The sequence below is a fragment of the Typopeltis vanoorti genome, chromosome 25, assembly GCF_054136105.1.
Source record: "Typopeltis vanoorti isolate ZY-2024b chromosome 25, IOZ_Tvanoo_1.0, whole genome shotgun sequence".
In the NCBI taxonomy this organism is placed as follows: Eukaryota; Metazoa; Arthropoda; class Arachnida; order Uropygi; family Thelyphonidae; genus Typopeltis; species Typopeltis vanoorti.
The window spans coordinates 57,146,973-57,173,091 of NC_143573.1; the positions used below are offsets into that span (position 1 = coordinate 57,146,973).

General features: G+C 35.6%; 1 protein-coding gene across 1 annotated transcript in view; it reads right to left on the reverse strand.

Annotated features, from left to right (window-relative positions):
- The window catches only part of Sbf (SET domain binding factor), a 631,948-nt gene that overhangs the window by 505,912 nt on the left and 99,917 nt on the right, over nt 1-26,119 (reverse strand). Inside the window, 2 exon segments of the mRNA XM_090414822.1 lie at nt 1,228-1,356; nt 22,357-22,470. Coding sequence (XP_090270948.1) covers nt 1,228-1,356; nt 22,357-22,470 — 243 coding nt within the window.

The window sequence follows — 26,119 nt, forward strand, 5'->3', positions numbered from 1 at the left end:
ATTGGTGTAGCAGTATTAAAACACATCCATCACATTAAATTGTTATTAAATTTCTTTTATCTTTTAATTCTTACTTTTGTTTATTACTAATCGTTTTACGTTTCATGTGCTTGTACTGCAAATGTACAATAACAATATATCTATCTATATAAAAATATGAGATAATGTGCCATGTCAAATGTGTATGTAAGATGCTAAAAATGTAATATTTGCATTTGATTTTTACAATATTCGTGGTGTATGTTTTGTATTGAATATAAATACAATAAATATTATAAAAATATGTGTCTATATTACAATTTTTTTTCGTGGGAGCCATGAAATATTTTAATTTTTCCAAAGGGGGCCCTGACATCCAGAAGTTTGGGAAGCACTGATTTAGAGGATATGTTGCTAAGGTAGTCCCATAAGATTAGTTGGCTATTGAAGAATACACTAACAAGTAGAGATAAGAGGTTATTATTCCTCTTTATAAGGCCTTGTTACACCCACATCTTGATTACTATGCTCAAGTCTGGTCCCCTGGGTTTGTTATGGATGAGGAAGCAGTGGAGAGGATTCAGAGGAGTGATCAAGATGGTGAGTGGTCTATGGAATGTTCCCTATGAGGATAGATTGAGGGTGTGTGTGTGTGTGTGTGGATTGCAGGGTTGGTTGATAGGAGAAATAGAAGGGATATGGCAGAAACATTTAAGTTGCTTCAAGAGTTTTATAGGATTGATGCAATTGATGCAGGGGAAATGTTTCAGCACTTGGTTAGAGGGGGCAAGAACTAGGGGCCATCACTGGAAGTTGAATAAAGCTGTAGTTAATAGAGGTGTGAGAACTAGATTTTTTGCTTGGAGAGTTGTGAACAAGTGGAATGGGGATTGCTAGAGTCAGTTGTGAGTTTTTTGTCTGTTAATGGGTTCAAGGAGATGTACAATAGATTGTATGGATAGTTTGGGTCTTCGGCGATGAGTCCTTGGACTACATGAAGGTGCCCATACTACAACAACAACAATAATAATAATAACAGCAAAGTTGATACAAATAAGGTACTTGATAGACACCAGGCAAGGATAATAGAGACAATTTATCTTTAGTAGATGGTAAAGACGACAACTTTCATACTAGTTTGAAACTAGTGTACAGATTGCATTTGTGGAGAATCTTTGTTATTTGTCCAGAAATCCCATTCTGGACAAATAACAAATAATAAAAATAACATTCAAACTCTTTCCTTACCTCATCAAAAATATCACAGACTCGATAAGGAGGACCTCTTTCAGAGACAAATGTGTTAAAGAACATACAATCTAAAACTTTTGCAAGAAAATCACTATCTGCAAGGTTACGATGACCAAGAAAGGCTGCCTGAAAAGAAGAAAATTTTACATTAAAGATCTTATAGGATACTAGCTACTTTTTAATATCATACTGCTTTTCACTTTTAGATTTATTAATGATCGAACTAAGTTTGCCTTGTAGAATCAATAATGAGCTTTTGGGGCATTTATTATTATTATTATTACATAATAGGAAAAGAGACCACAGCATCTCTTTTCATAACCCAAAAGAGGCCTAGATATTTGGCTCAATGAATTTAAGCAACATCTGGTTCGTAATAAGCAGTTACACATCACTTCTTGCCACCTGTGTATATTACTGATAAAAATATCAAGGGATCACTTAAGAGTTAAAACCAAATAACTGGACACCTCCATATAAGGAAGGTGGAGAACTGACCAGAGCTTCTGACTCAACATACAATCTTCACCTCCTTGTGATGCACCCTACAATAAGGCAACGATTTTATTCTTTAATGGATACTAAACAAAGATAAGCTGGAAATTTAGACCAAACTGAATTCATTACTAGTTTAAATCACAAACAGAAATGATGGAATAATATGGTGAAATATCATCCTGTGTGAGGCATCATCTAGATCAGGGGTCGGCAAACGGCAGGCTGCATGCAGCCCAAACATGCATTTTTGGCGGCCTATAAAAGGTTAACCATACTTACATGGCACGTATGCTGAATTATGTAAATAATACATTTTATAAAGGCATTAGCTGATTTTTTTCACATTTTGTAATATGAATAATAAATTAAAAATAATTTTATACCTATACTTCGTGATATCGCTATGCAAATTGGTGCGAGTCATCATGTGTGGGGATAATTAGGCAACTTCATCCGACGGAAACCGAGATTTTAGTGCAAGTTTTCAGTCGCGTTCCCTGGTCCGTATTTTAACATAATTCAATAACGTCAACTATTATTTTCAGAGGATATATATTTCTTAAAAATAATTTCAAAAATGGGTTCAAGAAAACATAAAATTGCAGATGAAGGAAGAAGGTTTAATGATGAATGGAACAGCAAGCACTTCTTCATTGAAAATGAGGATAATCCCCTTTGTTTTATTTGTCATAAAACTGTTGCTGTTATAAAAGAATACATCAGACATCATTACAAGAATATTGTACTTTATCTCGTAATCTCAAACTTTAAATATTTTTGTGTTTTTTAAGATTAATATAATAAAATTGATAACTTAAAAAGTGTTTTTTTCACTCACTATTTTCTCTTAATTAAATGCTTGCGGCCAGATTATTAAAAATAAAAGTTGAATGTGGCCTGCAAGTCTATAAAGGTTGCCGACCCCTGATCTAGGTAACAAGCCCAGCACCACTGTTTCTGTCAGAAAACTAGGACAAACAGTGAAATGTCAACAACTGAACATGTCCACCCCCCCCCCCTGCAAAATGAAGGGAATCTCCATCAAATGGACATATGAAGGAACAAGACATGAAACTCACAAAAGAATTTGGACAGAATTGCATAACATAATTGGTGTTACCAAAATGAAAAGGAATAAAACATTTAGGATATCGCTAAATAAGCACTGCAAGATGTTATATTCAGGAAAGAGTAGCTATAGTCCTTCTTTTCAGCCATTTTCTGTCCACTACTGGACAAAGGCCTCCTCCAGTTCTTTCCACCTTTCTCTGTTCTTGGCAATGGTTGACCAACTTTTCCCAACAAATTTTGACAGTTCATCACTCCACCTTCTTTTAGGACGTCCTCAGCCTCGTTTCCCTTCTTTTGGAATCCAGATAGTATAGTGATCCATCACTCATCTTCTCTCTTGGAGAGATGTCCGGCCAATTTCCATTTTAGTCGCTTATGGTGAAGAATGATGTCAGTGATGTGAGTCTGGCTTCTTATCCATGTGTTTTGCTTCTTATCTTTTAATGTGATGTGTAGCATCAACCTCTGTATTTTTCTTTGAGTTGTTGTTAGTTTATTTACCAGTGCTTTTGTTAGCGACCAAGTTTCACAACCATATGTGATGACTGGAAGTATACACTGGTTAAATGTCTTCCTTTTTAAATAGAGTGGGACATTACTGTTTTGAAAAATGCTTTTCAATTTTCTGAATGCACCCCAGGCAAGTTGAACTTATCTATTTATTTCCTTTTGGAGTGCACAGTTTAGATCAATGAGATGACCTAAGTATGTATATTACACAATTTCTTGGAAAGAGACTCTTTCCAAGAAATTGTTTTCTATTATTGTTATTTGGTGTTACAAAATGATTAAACATGATTTTAGTTTTTCTTCTGTTTATTTTTAGACCGACTTTTCTGCTTTCATGATATAGGTCTTCTATCATTATATTAAGGTCTTCTGAGTGTTTGCAAAAATTATGATATCATCTGCATATCTCATCATCATCATCAAATTTCTGCTATGTACCCTCAAGGGGTGTACAGGATATGACAGTACTACATGAAAAATTTACATCATTACTAACTTCCTATCTACAATTTTCCTCCAAATCAGTCTGTTACTTGTCAAGACTCCAACATTATCAGATCTTATATTTCTATCGTCTAAGGCACTTTGTACCGTATCAATCCACCTATATCTTGGTCTTCCTCTGGGTCGTTTTCCTGCCAACCTGGCAGAGAACACTTGTTTTGCTAATCTTTCCTCTCCCATTCTATTTAAGTGACCATACCACCTGAGATTAGCTCTGCTAATGCATTCCTGGATGCTGACAATGTCAAATTCTTTCCTAATATCCTCATTTTTAATATGATATTGCCATTGATGTCATCTGTTCACGCCTCTAATCTTTCTCAGGACTCTCATATCTGCGGTCTCTAGTCTTTGGTCAAGTGTTTTACTTCTGACCCAGCTCTCAGATCCATAAGTTAAAACTGGTTTGAACACTGTCTTGTATACAGCTAATTTAGTGTTCCGACTAATTTCTCTCTTATTCCATATGAATTTATTCAATTGACTTCCCACCATAACAGCTTTGCTGATTCTGTTGTCTATTTCTATATTTAATTTACCATCTTCAGTAAAAATCGTGCCTAAGTAGCTGAAATGTTTCAATTGTTCCAGAGGTTCTCCATTCACAACACAGTTGACATTTTCAATGATTCTACCTATTTTCATTGTCTTTGTCTTTTTATTGCTGACCTTCATACCATGTCTATTACAACAGCTATTCAATTTAGTCAGAGAATCTTGCAGACTTGTAGCGGATTTATTTAGAAGTATAACATCATCCGCATAAAGCAAAGAGCTGACATTAACATCTCCAATTTTGATATCAGGTTTAATACCACTTTCCTTCATAATGTGATCCATATAGATAATGAATAACAGAGGGGATAAGGTACATCCTTGTCTCACACCAGATTTAACATTAAACCATCTTCCTGTACTTCCTTCAATTCTAACTGCTGACTTACAACTCAAATAAAGACTAAGTATTGCTTGATATAATGACCCATTGACACCATATAACTGCAGCGTATTGAATAGCTTCTCTCTTGGCACCTTGTCATATGCCTTTTCCAAATCGACAAAACTTAAATACAGATCTTTGTTATATCCCCATGCTTTTTTGACTATTTGTTGTAAAGTGAAGATCTGATCCTGACAGCCTCTATTTGGTCTGAATCCAGCTTGTTCTTCACCAAGCTTTTCTTCCACAATTCTTCTCAACCGTTTCTCAAGTATACTTGCATAGATCTTGCCAGGAACACTCAGTAGGGAAATACCTCTGTAATTCTCACATGCAGTTTTATTTCCCTTTTTATATATGGGTACTATGAGAGCTCTACTCCAAGCATCGGGAATTCGTCCCTCTGTCCAGTCTTTCTGAACTATGCAGTGCAGCCACTGTCAGACTTTTATACCACCATACTTCAGCATTTCTGGTCGAATATCATCTACTCCTGCTGCCTTTCCACATTTCAAGCCTTTGATGGCTTTTTCTACTTCAAGTATGAATATGTATTCCTGACTGCATGCCTGGTCAGTGTTTTTTTTATCACTGTGCTGTCATCACTGCTTGTTTCATTTAGCAGTTTTTCAAAGTAATTACTCCATACTTCAAGGATATCTTTTTCTCCTGTTTTCATGTCACCTTTATCATCTCTAACTCCTTTTACAGCACTCTTTCCTCTATTCCTAAGCTTCTTCAACAACCTCCAGAATATTTTGCCACCTTCTTGATATTTATTTTCTATATTCTTGCCAAAGTCCTCCCATGACTTTTGTTTAGCTAGTTTTACACACTGTTTAGCTTTCTTACATTTGTCTCTGTATTCTGTAAGAGTAAAAGCTGACTTATTTGCCAGGAACTTTTGATATGCTTTCTTCTTTTCCTTCACTGCCTCTTTAACTTCCTGTGTCCACCAGGGAGTTCTGATTTTTTTATCCTTGCACACAACCTCACCACATGCCTCTCTGGCAGAATCAATCAATGTTTTCTTCAGAGTTTGCCACTGAATCTCCAAGGTTTGATTCCTGTTCTCAAACTCTTTCATTTTCTTTTCAATAATCTTTCTGTATTTTAGTCTACAGTTCACATCTGAGAGCTGCTCAACTTTTATTCGCTTTAAAACTCTCTTGCATGTTATTCTTTTCAATATAAAATTCAATTTTATTCTACTCATGGTGTTATGGCTCATGGTGTTATGACTCATGGCTCATCTGAACATGGTGTTAGTAATAACCAGTCCATGTCCTGAGCAGAAATCCCACAGATATTTGCCATTATTATCAGCTTTGCTCTTTTCTCCAAATTTTCCCAAAATATTTTTGTATGTCTCACAATCATTTCCTACTCTGCTATTTAGATCTCCAACAAGGACCAACTTTTCCTTTTTCATTGTGTCAGTTGCTTTTTCTAAAGCGTCAAAAAATTCCTCCACTTCTACCTTAGTAGAACCTTCTGTGGGACCATAGGCACAAATAAGACTCATTGTCCAGTTCCCCATTCTCATATTTGCCCACATTACTCTACTTGAGACTGACTGTCATTCAAGAAGATTAGTCTCATCTGCATATCTTAGGTATGTTAAGTTTTTGTTATTAATTTTTATACCAAGGTTTGTCCAATTTATATTATTAAATATTTCTTGAAGGACTGCTGTAAAGATTTTGGGTGATAGAGTCTCCTTGTCAGACACCTTTTTCAATTGATATTTTATTGCTACTTGTGTGAAGTTGGATTGTTGCTGTTGCAGTGTGGTATATTTCCTGGAGGAGGAGGTCCATATATTCTCCAGGAACTCCCTGATTCTGGAGTGCTAATGCAATCGAATGCTTTTTCATAATCAATAATGGCTAAACAGAAAGGCAATTGGTTTTCTTCTGCTTTTTCTATTATTTGTTTTACTACATGAATATAATCAATTGTGTTAAAGCCTTTACGGAATCCTGCTTGTTTTACTGGTTAATTTGAGTCTAGAAGAGAGGTTAACTTGTTTGTTATTACTTTTGTGAGAATTTTGTACAGATTGGAGAGAATACTAATTGGTCTATAGTTCTTTACTTCAGAGTAGCATTTTTCCAATTTTCTGGTATCTTCCCCTGTTCTAGGCATAGATTTAGCAAGTTTGTGACATGGTGAATGATATTATTTCCTCTCCATTTAATTAATTCTGTGCGAATTAGGTCTTCACCAGGACATTTTCCATTTGTTTTAATGCTTTTTTTATTTCATCTGTTATATCCACGTTCTTCTAGTTGTTTTATCTTTAATTTGACTTTCTTTCTTTACCTTAACTTTTTCTTTTACTTTAACTTTTAACTTACTAGTTAACATTAAACTTTGTATCTCTTGCTATCAGACTTCGGTTGCCGACAAATTTGTATTGATTAAGGCTGCGCCAGCCAGCAACTAAATTCTGATACACTATCTAAAATACTTAAAGAAAATTGTAGGGATCAAGATATATGCAGTCGTGGTCCCTATTCTCATATCACTATTGGTTTCCCCTTTAAATGCATGGTACGAAATTTTCCAAACGGTAATTCAAATCCGCAGAAGATGTGACAAACTCAACTGATTATATAAAGAAAAACACATTTATTATTACATAAAGACAAGTATACATGTTATTTAAATTCTTAACGTCTGGTTCCTTTTTCTTAATAAATCACAATTCAAAACTTCTGTACTATATTCTCTTACTGGACATAAATTCCTCACTTCTGCACATATATCTATCCTCAGACTCTCACAATTAAATTTCTCTGATAATATCATACATGCAACATTACATATAAACACTAGACAATTCAATAAATCTGACATGTAATTCTCTAGGACAATAGTACTTGATTCTCTCCCCTAAAATATCTGTTAACATTTAATTACTTTCTGATCATATGACATTACTTTCCTTAAATCACTTAAAAAGTTCGGAGTTCGGCCTCCTGTTTGGCTGGAGCCTAATATGCTTTCTTCTTAGCAGTAGACAAAAGTGTCCAAATTGCAGACTGTTCCTATGGCACAACACGTAAATAGTGTGTTTCTTTAACCCCTGTTTCTTTGCTCCACGGATACTTTAATCCTACATTAATATAAGAAAATCTTCGCTTACTGTTCTTGCTTTGATTAAGTATTCTGATCTTTTCACTCTGATGGCAGGCTTTGTTCCTTTGTTCTATACGAACCAAAAACATTCATGCACAGACCTGTACGCTGACGTGGATTTCATCAGCGGCTATTTCTCCTAATGTGTTTGAACACATCGTAGTTGCAGCTTTGACCGATGTAACATGCATAGCAAGGGGAGATACTTGCTACACGTGGCGGCATGCTCTACATAGCTCTCCTTCGGGAAGCTTGGTGCTGACGAACCTCGGAGACGAGACACAAGCGATCAGAGATAAGAGACGAGAGAAAAGAGAACGATTCGAACTCCCGCCGAAACTTTTATACTCCGGAGCAGCTCCCTCACTCAGCGGTGTCGTCACACATACGGTGGCAGCCGATTGGACGCCGTGGCTACGAACTGTCCTTACATGTCTTAAACTTGTACTTAGCTTATACATATTTATTTATTAAAACTACATGACTTTCTACTTTAATTCATTCACAATTACTATCTTAATAAACTTATGGGCTATCATAACAATGTTTGGAATTTACACATCTGGATGTTTACATTTTCTTAGGACATTATATGGTACATTTCCCATCAGGAGGCATAAGCATGTCCTTATCCCTTCCTTCTGAGGTAACGTAACGTTGGGTGGGAAAAAGGGATGACTCATCACTTTTCCGACACAACACATCTGAAGTGAATGGGGTATGAATTCTATATGCGATGGAGTAGAGTTATTTATATTTGATTTATCTATTGAAGGATCACTATAGAATTCTTTATAAAATTCTTCTAGCCAGCTTAGGATTTGTTCTTGGTTCCTTATTATAGTTCCATTCTTTTCTTTTATTGCAGTTATTTGACTTTTGCCAACCGATAAATGTTTTCTTAGTATTTTTATATTTTTATTGTTTTCAATTGTTTCTTTTATTTTTTTTTAGTGTTGTAAGATCTTATTTCATTTCTTATCTTTTTCCTTATTGTTTTGCACAGTTCTGCATATTAAACTTAATTTCTAAAATTCTATTTTAGAAATTAAGTTTTTGTCTTGTTTCATATTTCGTCTCTTTTTTAGTAATTGCAAGGTTTCCTCTGAAAGTTTATGGTCTTTTTGTTGTTTATTGCTTTTGAATTTGTTGGCTGCTGAGATTATTACTTCTGTAGGTTTCTGCTTATTTTATTTATGTCTTCTTCTTCTTCAAATATATTTATCAAGTCTAGTTTTGGATTGAGTTTTTCTTCGTAATCCTTCTTGTTTTCAATAGGTTTTAAGTCAAAACTTCTTGATTTTTTGTTGTTTAGCCATTTTATTCTTTCCAATTTGGGGTTTATTTTAATTTTAGCTCTCACCAGTCGGTGGTCACTTCCTGTTTTTACTTGATTTAGTACTGATATATCTTGAACTATTTCTTTATTGTTATACAGTATATAATCTATTTCATTTTTTATTTCTCCATTTGGACTTCTCTATAGTTCTATAGAGTAACTATAGTATTCAACATTAAACATAAAGATGAATTTCTTGGATGGCAAGTAATCTCCAGCAAAATGATGAGGTGAACAAATTTCAAAATAGGAAATTGGACAATTACTTATCTGAGGCAATGGTTCCACAGATGGTTCTAATAAGGAGGAAACAAGAATAAGTGCTTTACAAGTCAGTAGAGGAAGCAGCTGATATAAAAAACATGGAAGATCTGCTTCTTGTTACAAACCAAATAGCAGAATAAGAAATGAATATGAGACAGACAGGAACATTTCCATTTTTTATTCTGAGAGAGAAAAGCTAATGATAATAATAATTATCTAATTGCATCAAATCACATCAAAAGTTCCTGGCATATAAGTCAGAAATTAGCCAAGAGAGAAAGAATGCAGAGCAAAAACATAAGAAAATAAGCTGTCGATAAGTAAATAAAAAAAAGTTATGGGAAGACTTTAACAACTGGCAAAATGTTCTGTATGTTATTATTATTACGGGCATATCCATAGAGTCAGTAGACTCATCGTGGGAGACCCAAACTAGCAAAACAATATCTGTCATATCTCTTCTTGAATTCATTTACAGACGAAGAGCTCATAACTAAATCAGGCAATGAATTCCACTCATTCACCACCCTCCAGGCAAAAAACCTTGTTCTGACACCTTTGTTAACCACACTCTTCTTTAATTTCCAGAGATGACCTCTTGTTCTTCCATCACTATCACACAGCTGAAACATTTCCCCTGCATCAATCCTATAAAAACCTTTCAGTAATTTGAATGTTTCTATCATATCCCCTCTTCTTCGCCTATCAACCAATCTCTGCAATCCACAAGCTCTCAATCTATCAAATGGAGGGAGCATTTTTTATATCAATCACCAACTTGGTCACTCTTCTCTGAACCCTCTCCACAGCCTCCTCATCTCCAAGGAATCCAGGTGACCAGACCTGAGCACAGTAATCCAAATGTGGAAGTATCATGCTTTATAAAGGGGAATAATAACCTCTTTATCTCTGGATGTCAGTGTGTTCCTCAACAACCAAGTAATCCTATGTGCAATCTTGGACACTTTAGCAATGTGTCCTCTGAACTTCATCTCCCTATCTACCAATACCCCTAAGTCCCTAGCCTCATCAATCTCTTGGGGTACCTTTCCATCGATGCAGTACACAGCTGGTAATCTTTTAATCCCAAAATGCATGACTTTACACTTTTCCACATTGAACTGACATCCATTATCTTTTGCCCATTTTACCAGCTTATTTAAATCTTCCTGCAAACTTTCAACATCAGCTTGATTTTTTATTGCACTACACAACTTTTTGATGTTGAAAGTTTATTTTCCCCAGTCCTGAAGATACTTTCAGGCGCAAACTTTGTTTGCTAATAAGGATAAAGGATAAAAGTTTGGATAAAGGATTAAACTAAATTTATTATACTCTAACCAAGTGGAAAATAAACTTTCAACATCTTTCTCTAAATCCAGAGTAATTTATTAAAAAAGGGTGGCACACCAATTGGCAATTCCTATAGGTGGAGATGACCTGCAAATGCTTCTGCCTGATATCTCGACTTGGGCCTGGCTCCCACTGAAGAGACCTCAATAAAGGTCGAAACCAGTCTGGGTAGTGGCCCTTCCCTTAATGCATAACAATAGACATATCCGCAAGGAGATGTGTTTTGCATTATAGGAGATACTAGGATAGGAGTGTTGGTAGCTTGCTCCACCTTTGCAACGAGTTGCCCTGGTGTGTACCACCTTAACCCAGTCCTGAAGATACTTTCAGGCGCAAACTTTGTTTGCTCACACTTGGATAAAGGATTAAACTAAATTTATTATACTACACAACTTTGCATCATCAGCAAACAACTGAATATCTCCCTTTAAGCCATTTCCTATATCATTTATATACAAATTAAACAACATTGGCCCAAGCACAGAGCCCTGAGGCACACCACTGGTCACCTGCCTCATTCTGGACTCGGCTCCTCCATACACCACCTTATGGTATCTCTCCCTGAGCCATTCTCCTATCCAAATCACCAATTTAATATCCATTCCCATCTGCTCCAATTTGCGTGATAGTGTTCTATGGGGTATCCTGTCAAAAGCCTTAGCAAAATCCAGAAGTACCACTGTGTAGCCAGTTCCTTTGTCCAACTCAGATGTTATTCTATTATGAATAGTTAATAGATTGCTAAGGCAGGATCAACCTTTAACAAAACCATGTTGGCCTCTATAGAGTATCATATCCTGATCCACCCATTCTTGAATTTTGTCTTTAACCAACTTTTCCAATACTTTTACCACTACTCCTGAGATGGTGATTGGTCTGTAATTAAATACCGCAGTTTTAGAGCCACCCTTATGCAAAGGAACCACTTTGCCTAACTTCCACTCCCTAGGGACCATACCAGAGTTCAAACTTAAATTAAATATCCAAGTAAGAGGGGTTGACAATTCATTTGCACATTCACGCAACACCCGAGCTGATATTCCATCTAAGCCTACAGCAGTTTGCATTTAAATTTTGCAATATATTTAATACCTCTGATTCTTTAGCTACAATTCTCACATTAGGTATTGCTACAGGTATAGAGATATCCTCACTTGGGTGATAGACTTTTGAAAAATGATCACTCAGTAACTCGACTATTACATCTGATTTTGTCACCTCAATACCATCAGCACCCACTAAGGTTATCCTTCCGAAGTCATTCTTCCTCTTACTTGCCACATAGTGGAAGAACTCTTGGGGATTACCCATGATCTCTTTGGCTAAGGTCTTCTCATAATCTGATTTAGCTTTTCTTACTATGCTGGTAACCTTCCTAGCTTGAGCCTTGTACTGCTCATGGGTGTCCTGATCACCTTTCTCCTTGTAAATTCTCCATAACATTTTCTTTTTTTTGCAGATCAAGCTTGATACTACTGCTCATCCATCTAATGCCTGCCTTGTTTGACCTCCTGACCATGGGGACACAATCTGATATTGCTTTCCTCAGATACCCGCTGATTTTATCCCAAGCACTGCTAACACCCTTGCAATATGTTCTGCCATGGGATGGCTGCAAGCTCACTCCGAAGCTTGTTATAATTGCCTAACCTGTAGTTCCATATATACCCCTTCTTAACAGAAAAATTCACAGATTTTGCAACCTCCCAAGTCAATACCACATGATCGCTTTCACCAATTGGAGGTAACGAGGACACCTTACTTATGCATATAATCTCTGAACCAATAACCAGGTCCAACACTCTCACACCACGTGTCCCTTCAGTTATGTGCTGTTTCAAGTAATTATCTCGTAGAAGATGTATGAACTCCATTTCCTTTTTGCTACGTGATATTTCCTCCTTCCAATTGATATCACCATAATTAAAATCCCCCATAATAATCACTAAGCCTTCACTCATTGCACTAATTTGCTGATGCATGAATTCAATATCCCCTGTACTCCCTGGCCTATAGCAGCATTGGTCTGTACCCATCAACATTCAATTCCAGTGACCACATCTTCTGCTGACAGCCAAGTTTCACTAATGCCTACAACTTTTCATGAGATTTCACTGACTAATGCCAAAAATTCTTCTCTCTTATTTCGAATGCTTCTAGCATTGGTATACAAAAATTGCAGATTCCCTCTAGATCTTGTACCGGCTTTAGAACTGATATATAAGTCACTAACTTCCGTAGCCCTATGCCGATTTTTATCCCCTCTCTTCTGCAATTTATTCTGCATATAAGGATCAATAAATACACAATCAGTGTTAAAGTTTCTCTCTCTTACACTCAAACTTTTCAATATTAATTTCCCTGCCCAATAACTTCAACTTGTTCAGAAAACAATAACTTCTTCAATCGCTTATGTCCTTCCATGTTAAGATGCAGTCCATCTCTAGCATACAACTGCCTTTTTCCTTCAAACACACTCCAAACATCAACAAATTCCAGACCTCTTTTTTTGCACATTCTTGCAATCATATCATTCATTATCATTGCTCGTCTACTTAACTCGTAATTGTCAAAATACGAGGCAGCACACACACACACACACTATCCTCCCATTGACACTTTTCCTCTTCACAATAGCTAATCATGTTCTTAAATCTTTTCCTACCCGATTTATACTACCTCTCAGGTCATTCGTACCCACCATAACTATCATCTTGTCTGCTTCACGCCCTCTCTTTATTGCTAAAGCCACTCTTTCTATTGTCCCATCAGCCAAGCACTCTTCATGCATACCACTCTCCATACCCTTAATCATAGAATCATCATATATCTTACCACTCTTAACTTCATTCAAGTCCACACTCATGGACTCATTCTCTACGCTATTCAGCATGACTCTCCCAGCTTCATTACTCACTGCTCTATTACTTACCCCCACTCTCACTACATCTCGTTTCTTCTAGGCCACTTGTGGTTTTATTTTGTTGACTCCCAATCACTCCCGTACTATTTATTACTACATCATTCACCAAATACTCACCCATATGTAATCCTGTTCTAGTTACTTCAGCTAAAGTAATCTCTATAGTCCTAATTTCTCTGTTTAACACATTAAACTCAGCTTTAACTTCAAGTATCTCCTAACCGAGCACTTCCACTTCCTCATGAAGAAGATGAAGGTCATTTTTCATTTTCATAAACTCCCGCCGAAGTTCTTCCACTACGGTCCCAATGTCAGCTTCCATTCCTAAATACTCCAGCCTATCCCGACACTTCTCACATATGTCGACATTTTCGTTCTTCTCATTTAGCCAGACCGACCACAGATCCTTCACATTTTTCAGCGCATACATGTAGCAGTTTCCACAATGCATCCATTGCGAAAAATCTAACGCTGAGCCAGCCTTTCGTGTAGAAGTCCTGAGCACCGCTGACATACGTTTCTTGTTGGACGCCATCTTTACACGTTGAAATAGTGAAACAAACGGCAGTGAAAACACAATATATACAACACAGTTCCAAACAATAACACCACTGAAGGACACTTGTATATAACCGCTGCACAACTGCAGCACAATTTGTGACAAAAAGCCACACTATATTTAACTTTAAAAACACGTTTTCTAGACTAGCTAAACACGACCGCCACATTTTCAATGTTATTCAAAACTTATTAAGAGAGACCTACAAGGAGTCGGGAATTCATCAAGGAAGGCCATACTATTTGCACCAGCTGTCCTATATGTTCTTGAATTCATTCACACTACTTGCATACACCACAACCAATGGTAATCTATTCCAATCATGCACCACTCTATGAGAGAAAAATATAGCCCTCGTCCCATTTTTAACAGCATTCATTTTCAACTTCCAAGGATGCCCTTGCGCCCTTTCCAAATCCTCTCCATAAAATGAAAAGTTCCTTCTATTGACATCCTGAATGATCCATTCAGAAGTCCAAGTCTTGATCACATCACTTCACTTTCTCATGTTTGCTAGTGTCGGCAGTGCACAATTTCTCTCTCTCTCCTCATAATCTATATTCCACAGTCCTGATATCTTTAACACTCTTTTGCAATTTTTTGACTGTATCTGCAGTGACTCAAAAAACAGGAAACCACTCTCACCTGAACTACTTCAGGTGAGAGTGGAGATCATATCAAAACCTTTTAAAGAGGCAAAATGACTTTCATGTTAATGCTCATTTCAGTTTTGAAATCATCCTCTGAGTCGCAATATTCAGGACCATATAGTCGCAATTGCTGTTATATGGCCCTGAACTTCAACTTTCTATCAACTAAAATCCCAGGCCTGGTCAGTTACTTCTAGCATAAGCCTGTCAATATAATATGCCACTGAATGTCTCATTACACCAAAGTGCATAACTTTACATTTACTCACATGGAACTAATAGCCATTTTCATATACCCATAATTCCAGTCTATTTAAATCATTCTGCAAAAGTTGCATTCCTGATTATCCTGTCTATCATTGCATTATCAGCAAATAGCTGTATGTCTACTTTTAACTCCTTCCCAATGTCATTAATGTGAAGATTGAATAACAATGGACCAAAGACTGATTCCTGTGGTATATCACTAATTACCTTAAATCTTGCAGACTAATATATCCCTCATATACCACTTTAAGATATGTCAGTCAGAAATCCTCTTATCCCAATTAATAGTTACAACCCAATCCTATTTCCTTGAACTTACACAACAGTCTTCCATGCTGAATCCTGTTAAAAGCTTTAGCAAAGTCCAAAAGTATCATGGTGCATCCATTCCCATTACTTAATTCAACCTTTGCATTATTATACAATGGGAGCAAGTTACTCAAACATGATGTTCATTGCAAAGTGTATATTCTCTGTCACCCATTTCTGTAAGCAATCTCTTACCAATATTTTCAAATTTTTTGCCACTACTTAAGAGATATTGATAGCTCAATAGTTAGATACATTAGTCTTTGCACCACCCTTATGCAAGGGATTAAGAGTGCACGGGAATATTCCCAGTGCCAAGTCCCAAATTATACAACCAAGTCAGTTCAGTCAAACACTTTTAGCATCTGTGCTGATATCCCATCAGTTCATACTGTTGAATTCATATTCAGTTTATACAACAGCTCTAGTACCTCCTCATACACCTGAGTTTCTCATACACAACAGCTTTTCATGTTGAATTCTGTTCAAAGGTTTAGCAAATTCCAAAAGTATCATGGTGCATACATTCCCATTGTCTAACTCAATCTTTGCATTATTATAATTACTGTCTTGATAATCAGTATTCCACAATCCTGATATCATTTTTAACACTCTCTCCACTGTATCAGAATCATCACAGAAACCAGACCCACAATAGTTCAAGGGAGATCTTCAGCATTGCAATTATTCTCTGAAATTGTATTTGCAATCTTTTACTATATGGTCCTTGAACTTCAACTTCCTGTTGAAGTTCAAGATACTAACACTCCAAGATCATTAGCTTGATCAGTTTCTTCTAGCATAACTCACCAATATTATATTGGATATCTAATCATACCAAAGTGCAGGACTTTACATTTGCTAACATTAAAATGACAGTCTTTTTCACATGCTCAATTCCAGCCTATTCAAATCATTCTGCAAGTGTCATATCAGCCACATTCCTGATTACCCTACCTATCTTTGCATCATCAGCAAATAGCTGTATGTCACCTGTCAAATCCTTCCCAATGTCATTAACGTACAGACTGAATAACAGTGGATCAAGGACTGATCTTTATGGTACACCACTGGTAACCTTAAATCTTGCAGACTGACATCCCCTGTATACCACTTTTTGATATCTATCAGTAAGCCATCTTCTTATTCATGCCAATAATTTATAAACCAATCCCACATTCTCCAATTTATGCAACAGTCTTTCATGTGTATTCTGTCAAAAGCCTTAGAAAGGTGAGTGCATTACTGAAACATGACCTTCCCTTAGTAAACTCATACTGTTCATTGCAAATTTGTTTCTCTCTTAACCCATTTCTGCATGCGAGTCCTAACCAACATTTCTAAAATATTCACCACCACTCAAGAGATACTGATAGGTCGGCAGTTGAATACATCAGTATTTGCACCACCCTTATGCAACGGGATAACAATAGATTCTTTCCACTCCTGTGGAATCTTCCCTGTTCTGAAATGCGAATTATACAGTCTGGTCAAAGGAATAGCCAGTTCAGCTGAACACTCTTTTTAGCATCTATGCTGATACCCCATCAGTCCCTATTACAGAATTCTTATTCTGTAATAGGGACTGCACCAACTGTAATATTCAGTTTGTGCAGCTGCTCTAGTACTTTCTCCTCATACACCTGAGTTTCTTCATACAGTGAAGAGGTAGCAGTGAGCTCAATGTTGCATATACCAGGTTAATAGCTTTTAGAGTTGAAAATCTCATCTGCACCAGTCATCCATACCATCTACAATCAGTAAAGTTATTCTTTCATATTCATTCTTTCTTTTACTTGCAGTATAACAATAGAATTCTTTTGGGTTGTCTTTAACTTGCAGAGCCAGTTTCTTTTCATACTAAGACTTACTTTTCCCATACAACAGCTTTGACTCTTCTGGCCTGCTTACTTATAATTTTCATGACTGGCATTGTCCTTGTGGACACTGTATTCCTTCCGCATCATCTTTTTCTTATGAATCGCTTGCTTAATTAGATCACTCATCCATTTCACTCCTACTCTATTTATTCTTCGAACTCTAGAGTTCGAAGTCAAAATTTACTGTACGATGCACTGTCGATATCCTTCCCATCCTCCAACAACTGATACCATGGTGCAGAACCCAGCATACTTCTTAGGTAGTCATAATTTCCAGATTTGTAGTTCAGCATGTTCTGAATGAAACATTCATAAACTTAGCCACTTTCCAAGTGAGTACTATATGATCACTGTCATCAACTGGAAGTAGAATAGTTACATCTTTAACTGAAACCTCCTCTGACACTATAATAAGATCTAACAATCTTTAACATCAAGTTCCTTCTGTCACATGGTGGTCGAGAAAGTTGTCTCACACCAGCTCAATAAACTCAGTTTTATTCTCATGAGATTTCACAACTAGCCAATCAATGTTTGGATAATTAAAGTCCCCCATTATGATTACTCATTTCTCACGAACCATCTTTATTTGTAATGCAATTCTTCATCAGCAGCCAATCGATTGGGTCTGTAACAACGCCCCACTATGAATTTGATCTTGTCAGATGCCACCTAACACCAGATGGCTTCAAACTCACTGCTACATAAAAAATTGCTATTAGTATTCAAGTCATAGGATGAATGAGTAATTTAAAAGGAATTAGAGATGTCAATAAAGACTGAAGAAGAGGATATTCTATTATTGTTGTTGTTTGGAATTATGGGGAAGTGTTTTAAAGTATGAGGCCAGTATACTATATCTATAAATTGTATTCCTCTGACCTGGTTTGCTTGTTTTGTGAAATAAAAATAAATAAAGTTTGAGGGAAAATCCTGCCACCTCTGTACAAGTGAACGTTCTGGATATCTTTAGTAATTACTTGACTGTTAAATGAAATAAGCAGTGACATAACAAGATGGTATTAAATATTCAAGAGGAAAACAATAAGGAGGATATATCAATACATCAAGTAAAAAAAGCATCAAAAGCATAAAATGTAGAAAGGGAGGTATGAAAATTTCTTTTAGTGTCAGTAAATATGAACGGATATATGCAAATATGAAGGTATAAAAATTTTACCGTAATAATGATGCATAGTTCAAGAAGGCCTGGTCAGACAGTTAAATTCTGAATAAATAGAGCTGAGCTTTTATAGTACTCAACAAAAAACTTAATTAGTTAATTATATTAAAATAAAATCATCATAATCAAATTTCTGACATGTACTCTCAAGTGAGTGTACTATGATAGTACTACATGAAAAAATTACATTATCACTAACTTATTCATATTTATTTTTATAAATATTGCTAACTTCCTATTACTGTCCAAATTAATCTGTTATCTGAAAAGACTCTAATATTATCAAGAACTTATATTTCCATCTTCTAAGGCACTTCTTACTGACCTCAACTATGGGTACAGAATGGAAGAAAAAAAGAGCATGTAGAAGAAAGGAAATAGAATTTATGCAGCTACTAAGACAAATATCTAAAACAGTAAAACATCACAGATTATGTCAATAACCAAGGTAATCACTTTGCCTTTGGTTAGGAAAAGAGTAATCATATGCAATCTTGGCTGATAAGTGGTTAAAAAATTTTCAATTGAAAGGGGTAATATGTGGAACAACAAAGCTGGTGATTACAACAAACCCAGGAAAGAGCTAGGAGATGGACCATGGCATAAGAAAATGCAAGGGAAGGATGTGCATTCGAATTTATATCAACATCTGTGTACAAGGCAAGTTTTGGACCAGAGAATGTTGTGGTTTGTCTTTATTCTGTGTTGCGCCAATCCAGACTTATCGGATTTGTTGTGAAGAATATAAGATTGATGTTCTTGTATTCTCTTACAATAGAGCGTCCGGTTTGTCCAAAGTAAGAAAGATGACTTCACCACCGTAACTTGAATTGGAATGCCTGCACTATCCTTGTCAAAAATATGGGAAAGTTTGATCCAAATAAATAACACATTATTATTATTATTTTAATTAAGACCTTCTAGATACTATATCCATCTAATGATAGCTTTAGTATGATTTTATAAATTAAGTTTTTTGTATGACATTGTAAATTTATAGATGTAATTTATTCTGCACTCTAATGTTTACCTTTCTTCAGTGAAATGATATCGTGACTAACAATGTAATAACATCATGCAGTTTGGGCTAATTTTGAATGATCAACTGTTTGTATTCTACCTTGCAAAAAACTGTTTTCTGTCAAGCCACTGATGATAGTTTGTTATTTTCAAAGTGAAATATTTGGCAGTATATTAAATATACTTTTCTTGTGCAAACGTGTAGATAATTCTTAATTTCATATTTTTTGACTCCTTGCAGACTGCATATTATTGCATTGCAAAAATTGTTCAACTTCGAAAAATTATGCTTAAAGAAGAATTAATCTAGAGTAAGTTTAACTAGAAAGTAGTTAACATGCAAAAAAAAAAAAAAAAAAAGAAATGTAAAGTAGCTGGAGTAGATAATACATGACCAAAAATACTAAGATAAGTTTTATGACTTATCTTAGCATAATTCAGAAGGTGAAATTCTGGAGCAGAACTCAAATAGTATTTCATCTATAATAATAAAATATGGGGGGGCTGAATGTGAGAATTACCGAGGAATTCCCTACTGAGTGTTCCAGGTAAGATTTATGCAAGCATACTTGAGAATAAACTAAGAAAAGTGGTGGAAGAGAAACTCTGATAGGAACAACCTAAGTTCAGGTCAAATGAAGGATTTCGAAATACGATTTTCAGTTTAAGACATAGTGGACAATGGGAACATAACAAGGATCTGTATTTACATTTTATAGATCTAAAATGCATACAACAAAGCTTACAAAAATGCTATAATCATACTGTGTAAATGGAATTATATTATTATTACATGACACCTCCAGGGATTCCAAAGACTCATCGAGGGAGGGCATCTACTCTTCAACTCTATATTTAACTTTTAAGTTAGAATTGAAGGAGATACAGAAGATAGTTTAATGTAAAAATAGGTAATACATGAAAGCCCACATCTTCACTGCTATTCATCATCTACATGGATCATATTATGAAGAAAGGTGGCAAATCTCAACAATTTATATAAAGATCATGTTATGGCCTTAAATAAATTCCACTACAAGTTATCAGGATTCCTTAACTAAACTGAATAACTGATGTAACAAATTTGGCATGAAAATCATAAAATACAAAAAATTATGAAAATGGGTAGTCACGTGAAAAATATCAACTGCATCCTGAATGGAATAGAGAAATATCTTTTCTTGCTCTATAGGAAGTAAGAAAAATATTTTGACTATTTAGGCACACTTTTTAAAAGTATGGTTGAAGGAATTTATATGGAATAATATTTAAATGGGTCAAAACACTAAACTGGCAGGATTCGTACAATTTTAACTTATGAATCTGAGAAAGTTGAGTTAGAAATTGAAGTTTTAAAAGTCGTTCAGATATGAGAGTTCTGAGAAAAATTAGGGGAGTGAACATATAGCAGAATGATAATAAAAATGAGACGCTCTGAAGGAATTTGACATTGTTAGCATTTAGTAATTTGTTGCAGAGCAATCATCCTGAAAAAAGAGAGGGTCAATTAAAGAGAATGAAAGAGAAAAGGTAAGCAAAAGCAAGTTGGGCTAATGCCTTAAAATAGTGATATATAAGATCTATATAAGATCTAACAATACTGGGATTCAGGCAAATAACAGGTTAATTCAGCAGAAAATTGTTGAAAGACAGTAATGTTCTGTATACCCCTTAATGTTCATACCAGAAATTTGATGATAATAATGTGTAATGAATTCTTTCTCACTATAACTAGTAGGTCCAAAAAAATAATTCTTTGGACCTTTATTTTTTTTTAAAGGTACTCATCTCTCTGCTTGTACCTAAGTTAATAATAATTAACTTTCACAAGTTATTATTAGCTGATATTTTGCTTTGCTTTCTAAGGTATCTTCATAAGTATGAAGATATGAGATACGCAAATATGCACACATGCAACAGACCAAGTTCAAAATGGTGTGACCTTACATTTCTAAGTTCGTGTGTGTCTATTTACATAGGGGGGGGGGGATCATTCAACCTTCAGTCACACGATGATGATGATTTTGAACTGAGTCTTTGTTTGCCTTTCTGCTGATGTGCCTAAGTGCAAGTGCATCTAATCTTTGTATATAGATACATGCCTTGAAGATGCACTGGAGAACCAAAGCAAACTATTGGCTATATATAATTAAAGTTATTATCCTTAGACATTTATTTCTGCCTTTAAACCAAAACATTAATAATAATCAGCATCTCAGTATCTATACCAGGTTAAGGAATTATTTGTTTACCATAATGATTTCCTTTTAAAAAAAAAAGCCATCACATTAAAAGGCTCTTTGACCATGACTTAGGTATTGTTACAGGAAATAAGTTAATGCAAGTACTATAGTCAATTTTTAATGTGTTACTCCCCATTTGCTATTCCAAATAGAATACTAAAAAGCTGCTAAGTGCAGTAAACAGCTTTTTCTTTAGAACTTTTATCATAAACTTTTCTTGTTATCTACATAATTTAAATAGAGATCCTTACTGTACTCTGCTTTCTTGCCTGTTATAGAGCATATGTGATAGCATGGTTTTGGAACAGTAAAAACAATTTATTGCTAACTTTGCATCATCTTCAGACAACGTAAGTAATTATCCACAGCTTTAATTAGTAAATACACTACATACCAGAATTTTATTGCTTTCAGGATATAGCATAAGAAATGTAAAGTAGTGTATGAAGAGAAAATAGAATGAACTCACCTTGTGGAAGGTTAAAAAAGTTTTGGGATGGATACGTATAATGGTGAGACAGGAACGATAACCTTGCAGCATTTGTGCAAATGTCCTCAGAAATATGGCTCTTATCTCTTTGTCCTAAAGAAAAAATGTAATAAAATAATTTTTTTTTTAAATATATTCTTAGTTTTATTTGTTTTCCTTTCTTTGGCATGCTGTATAAATTCTCATTTCACATATTACTATCAGGAGTAACATTGAAAGAGCTGCAGTTTATGCATACAAATGTCTTTTTTTTTTCCTTAAGGCAATTAAAAGTCTGAATGTGTCTTTCCAATTACAGTACACATTACAAGCCACAATTAGGAGTAAAAATGTCAACTTAGAATTCTGACTGCTTCAACTGCTAAATTCTGATGCTGTCATCAGATTTTTATGGTCAGAAAGGAAAGGATCAAAATCCAGTGAGATTTATGGAAAATTTCTTGCACTGTATGATGAAGTGAATGCATAAAAATGAAATGTAAAATGCATGGAAATGCTCAAAAGACATTGAAATATGCTGTTTTGAGTAAATGTAGATGACTTCAAATAAAAGGTGTTTGTTCTTTCATATCATGACAATGTTCAACCACATTCATTTAATGTAACCATTAAATGAATGTGGCTGAAATGAATAAATAAATAAATCTGCAAATGCCTTTCATTCCCTATAGGGAGTAGGAAAGGCTATTTTTAACACTATCTCACTTTTGGAGACTGAGTGGGCAGTTCAATCTCCCCTGGTAGCTGGTCAGAGATAGTGCGCACAAAACTATCATTAATTATAAATGGCAACCAATGAAGAAATGCAGACAAATGAAGCAATCTCATTGTTCTTAACCCTAACAGGTGTATTATTGGTCTGAGATAGTGTGGGTTCTATGGTTGAGTTTACAGAACAAAAAGCCCTAGTTTCTGGGAGAAAAAAACCTGCTTGCCTGACACTAACAACTCAGGAACCAGTCAAAGAAAGGGTGAGAAAAAGTTCTTCTAGTCAGCAACTAGATTCGACCTAAGAGTGGCTTTTTTCAGGGAGCTTAGTGCTATAGATGCAAACATCACTTCCACAAAACTACACAGGCCAACCACTGAAACAATTCAAACTTAAATCTGACATTCACTCTCTCACCATCATCCCCATCCTACTGTTTTTCTAGTGATTCTCATCCACAACAGGTTCCAGAGGATTATGTTGTATTTTAAGTCCCCCCCCCAGCTGCATGTCCCCTCTCTGTTTCCCAAATCAAATCAACCACCCTACACATGAAAGTCAATCATTAAAATACTAGTTCTAACTGCAGATACAAAAAAATTTCCTATTAAAAAATAACAAAAAAAAAAATTAAAATATGAAAAATATTACAAAAAAAAAAATTGGAACAAATAAAAATATGTCCCAACACATCCTAAATAATACCAAAACTTTATCACTTAGACATCAAAACCTGATCTCTTTTTCCTAACAGAACCTCAGTTGGTATCCTCCATGATCACAGGCCACCTCAACTATCCTATCTACATCCTACACAATTCATTTTTGCAAGAAAAGGGCATAACATGTGCTTTTGTAAAATCTCATATTCCCTATCAAAGACTATCTTACTTGGAATCATTTGCTGTCTTTACTGCTCTCCTAACTGTGATAATCCTGCTTGCCCTTTTTTACTAATTATCATTAAAAATTGATTTCTTACAAACTAATTACCCAAATTGTGAGATTTTCCTCCTTGGGGACTATAATGTCCATAACACAAACTGGCTTCCTTACTTCAACTTCACAGATCAAGCTGGAAGGGAAGCTGAATCATTTCCAATCAGTTGTATCCTAACATACGTAGTCAATCTACCAACCATGTATATATATATATATATATATATATATAATATAAAAAAAAATTAGTTAATTACTTAGAAACTACATCAAAGCTAAATTCTATTTAAAATAACATAAGAGAAACATTCTTTCATATAGATAATTTTCTTACAGTAACAATGATGTCCTAATTTAACATGACAATTGTTATATTAGATTTAAAATTCTGGATTATCTACAGACCTGTTTATAGTTAACTCTTAGGGCAAAAGGTTCCATGGGCAGAATATGTGCCTTCGATATGCTTGGGATTTTTAGACCATCGTTATTGTTCAGATTAAGGGGATAAAATAAGAATCTCACGGGCTTTCTTAAATTTACGTTCATACCATGTTTTGGTATGATGTAAACAACTGGTGCTTTTCCAGTCAATTCCATGTAAAGTGTTCAGGGCATGATCAAAAAGGCCAGCTTCACCACAGTTATTATATTTAATGTGTCGTTTATGTTCATTTTGTCTGATAGGAATTGTGCGTCCTGTTTCCCCTATATATGGTAGATTACAGGTGCAATAAATCTGGTATACTCCAGGGTGGGCCAGCAGAGGGAGTGGGAGTAAGCTTTTTAATTTTGCAGGAGGTTTAAAGGTGGCTTTGAGGTTGTATTTCTGTTTATTTTATCTGATGTCCCTTTAATGTAAGGAATGGTTATAGTTTTATTGTAATCTGGTTTATCTTTGTTTTTTATTGAGGTAGAAAAGATAGAAGAGACAATAGAGGACAGGTGTTAGTTCTGGAGTACAATGTTTGAGTATAATAGGAATGGGAGAGAGAGAGAGGGGGGGGGGGAGAGAGAGAGAAAGGCCATCAGGACTAGACGACTTTGTAGTGTTCGGGTAGTCTAATGTTCTTCTTATGTCTTTCTGCCAAAAGGCAACAGGAGGCATATGATGCTCAGTTGTTGGTATGGAAGCAGGTTATTTGCCATTGTTGTCTATGCAGGAGTTAGAGGAAAAGAGTGATACTAGGAGGTCGGTTTTTTCTTTGGGTGCTGTAACAGTGGGAGCAGAGATAAGCAGAAGTTGTGTTTAATGGCTTTTGCAAAGGACCAGAAGGAATGGCAACCATTTGGACAAGAGATGAGTTTCTGCTATTGGCCTTTATGAAGTTGGATTTGGATTCGGTGATAGCTGATTTACATTTATTGTGTGCTTCCACATAGGATTAGTATGAAGGATGGGTTCTTGATGAAAGTCACCTGCAATAAGCTGAGTTTTTTCCCTTAGACTGCTTCCATACATCACCTGTTGAACCAGAGTGTGGAAAGTGGATGGAAATTTTAGATGGAATGAGGGACTTCATGCACTGATTTCTGTGACTCACTCAGTGCAAGTGTCTGGGTCAAAAGAGCAGATGTGATAGTCATGCCATGGGAAAGAAAAGTATTAGCAGTTCCAGAGATCATCCCACTTTGTACTTTTGTGGTGCTGGAGGACATGAGGTTGGGTGTGATCAGGGGAGGAACATTCTGTGAGACTGAAAACTTGCACAAGATTGTGGTCTGAGTTGCCAAGAGGAGATGTAATCTCTACAGTGTATCTGGAAGAAGAACTAGTTTAAAAAAGACCAAGGTATTGGGAAAGTGAAGGGAATTATCTGGAATCTGGGTAGGGAGCTGCATGACTTGCATTCAATCATTGCTTATAGCAAAAACTTCTGCATCACTTCCAGCTCGATAGGTAGTGTTGAAAAAGGAGAGCCAGTCAGATTGTGAACATTTAGGTCACCTAGCACGATGACTTTACCATTTGGATAGCTGGATTGTAGCCGATCAAGTTTCATTGGGTGAAAGGTGAAGAGGTCTTTGTGGCGTTCATAGTTTGGAGACCAGTAAATATAGCAGATGAATGTTACTGGAACAAGGAAACCTTCA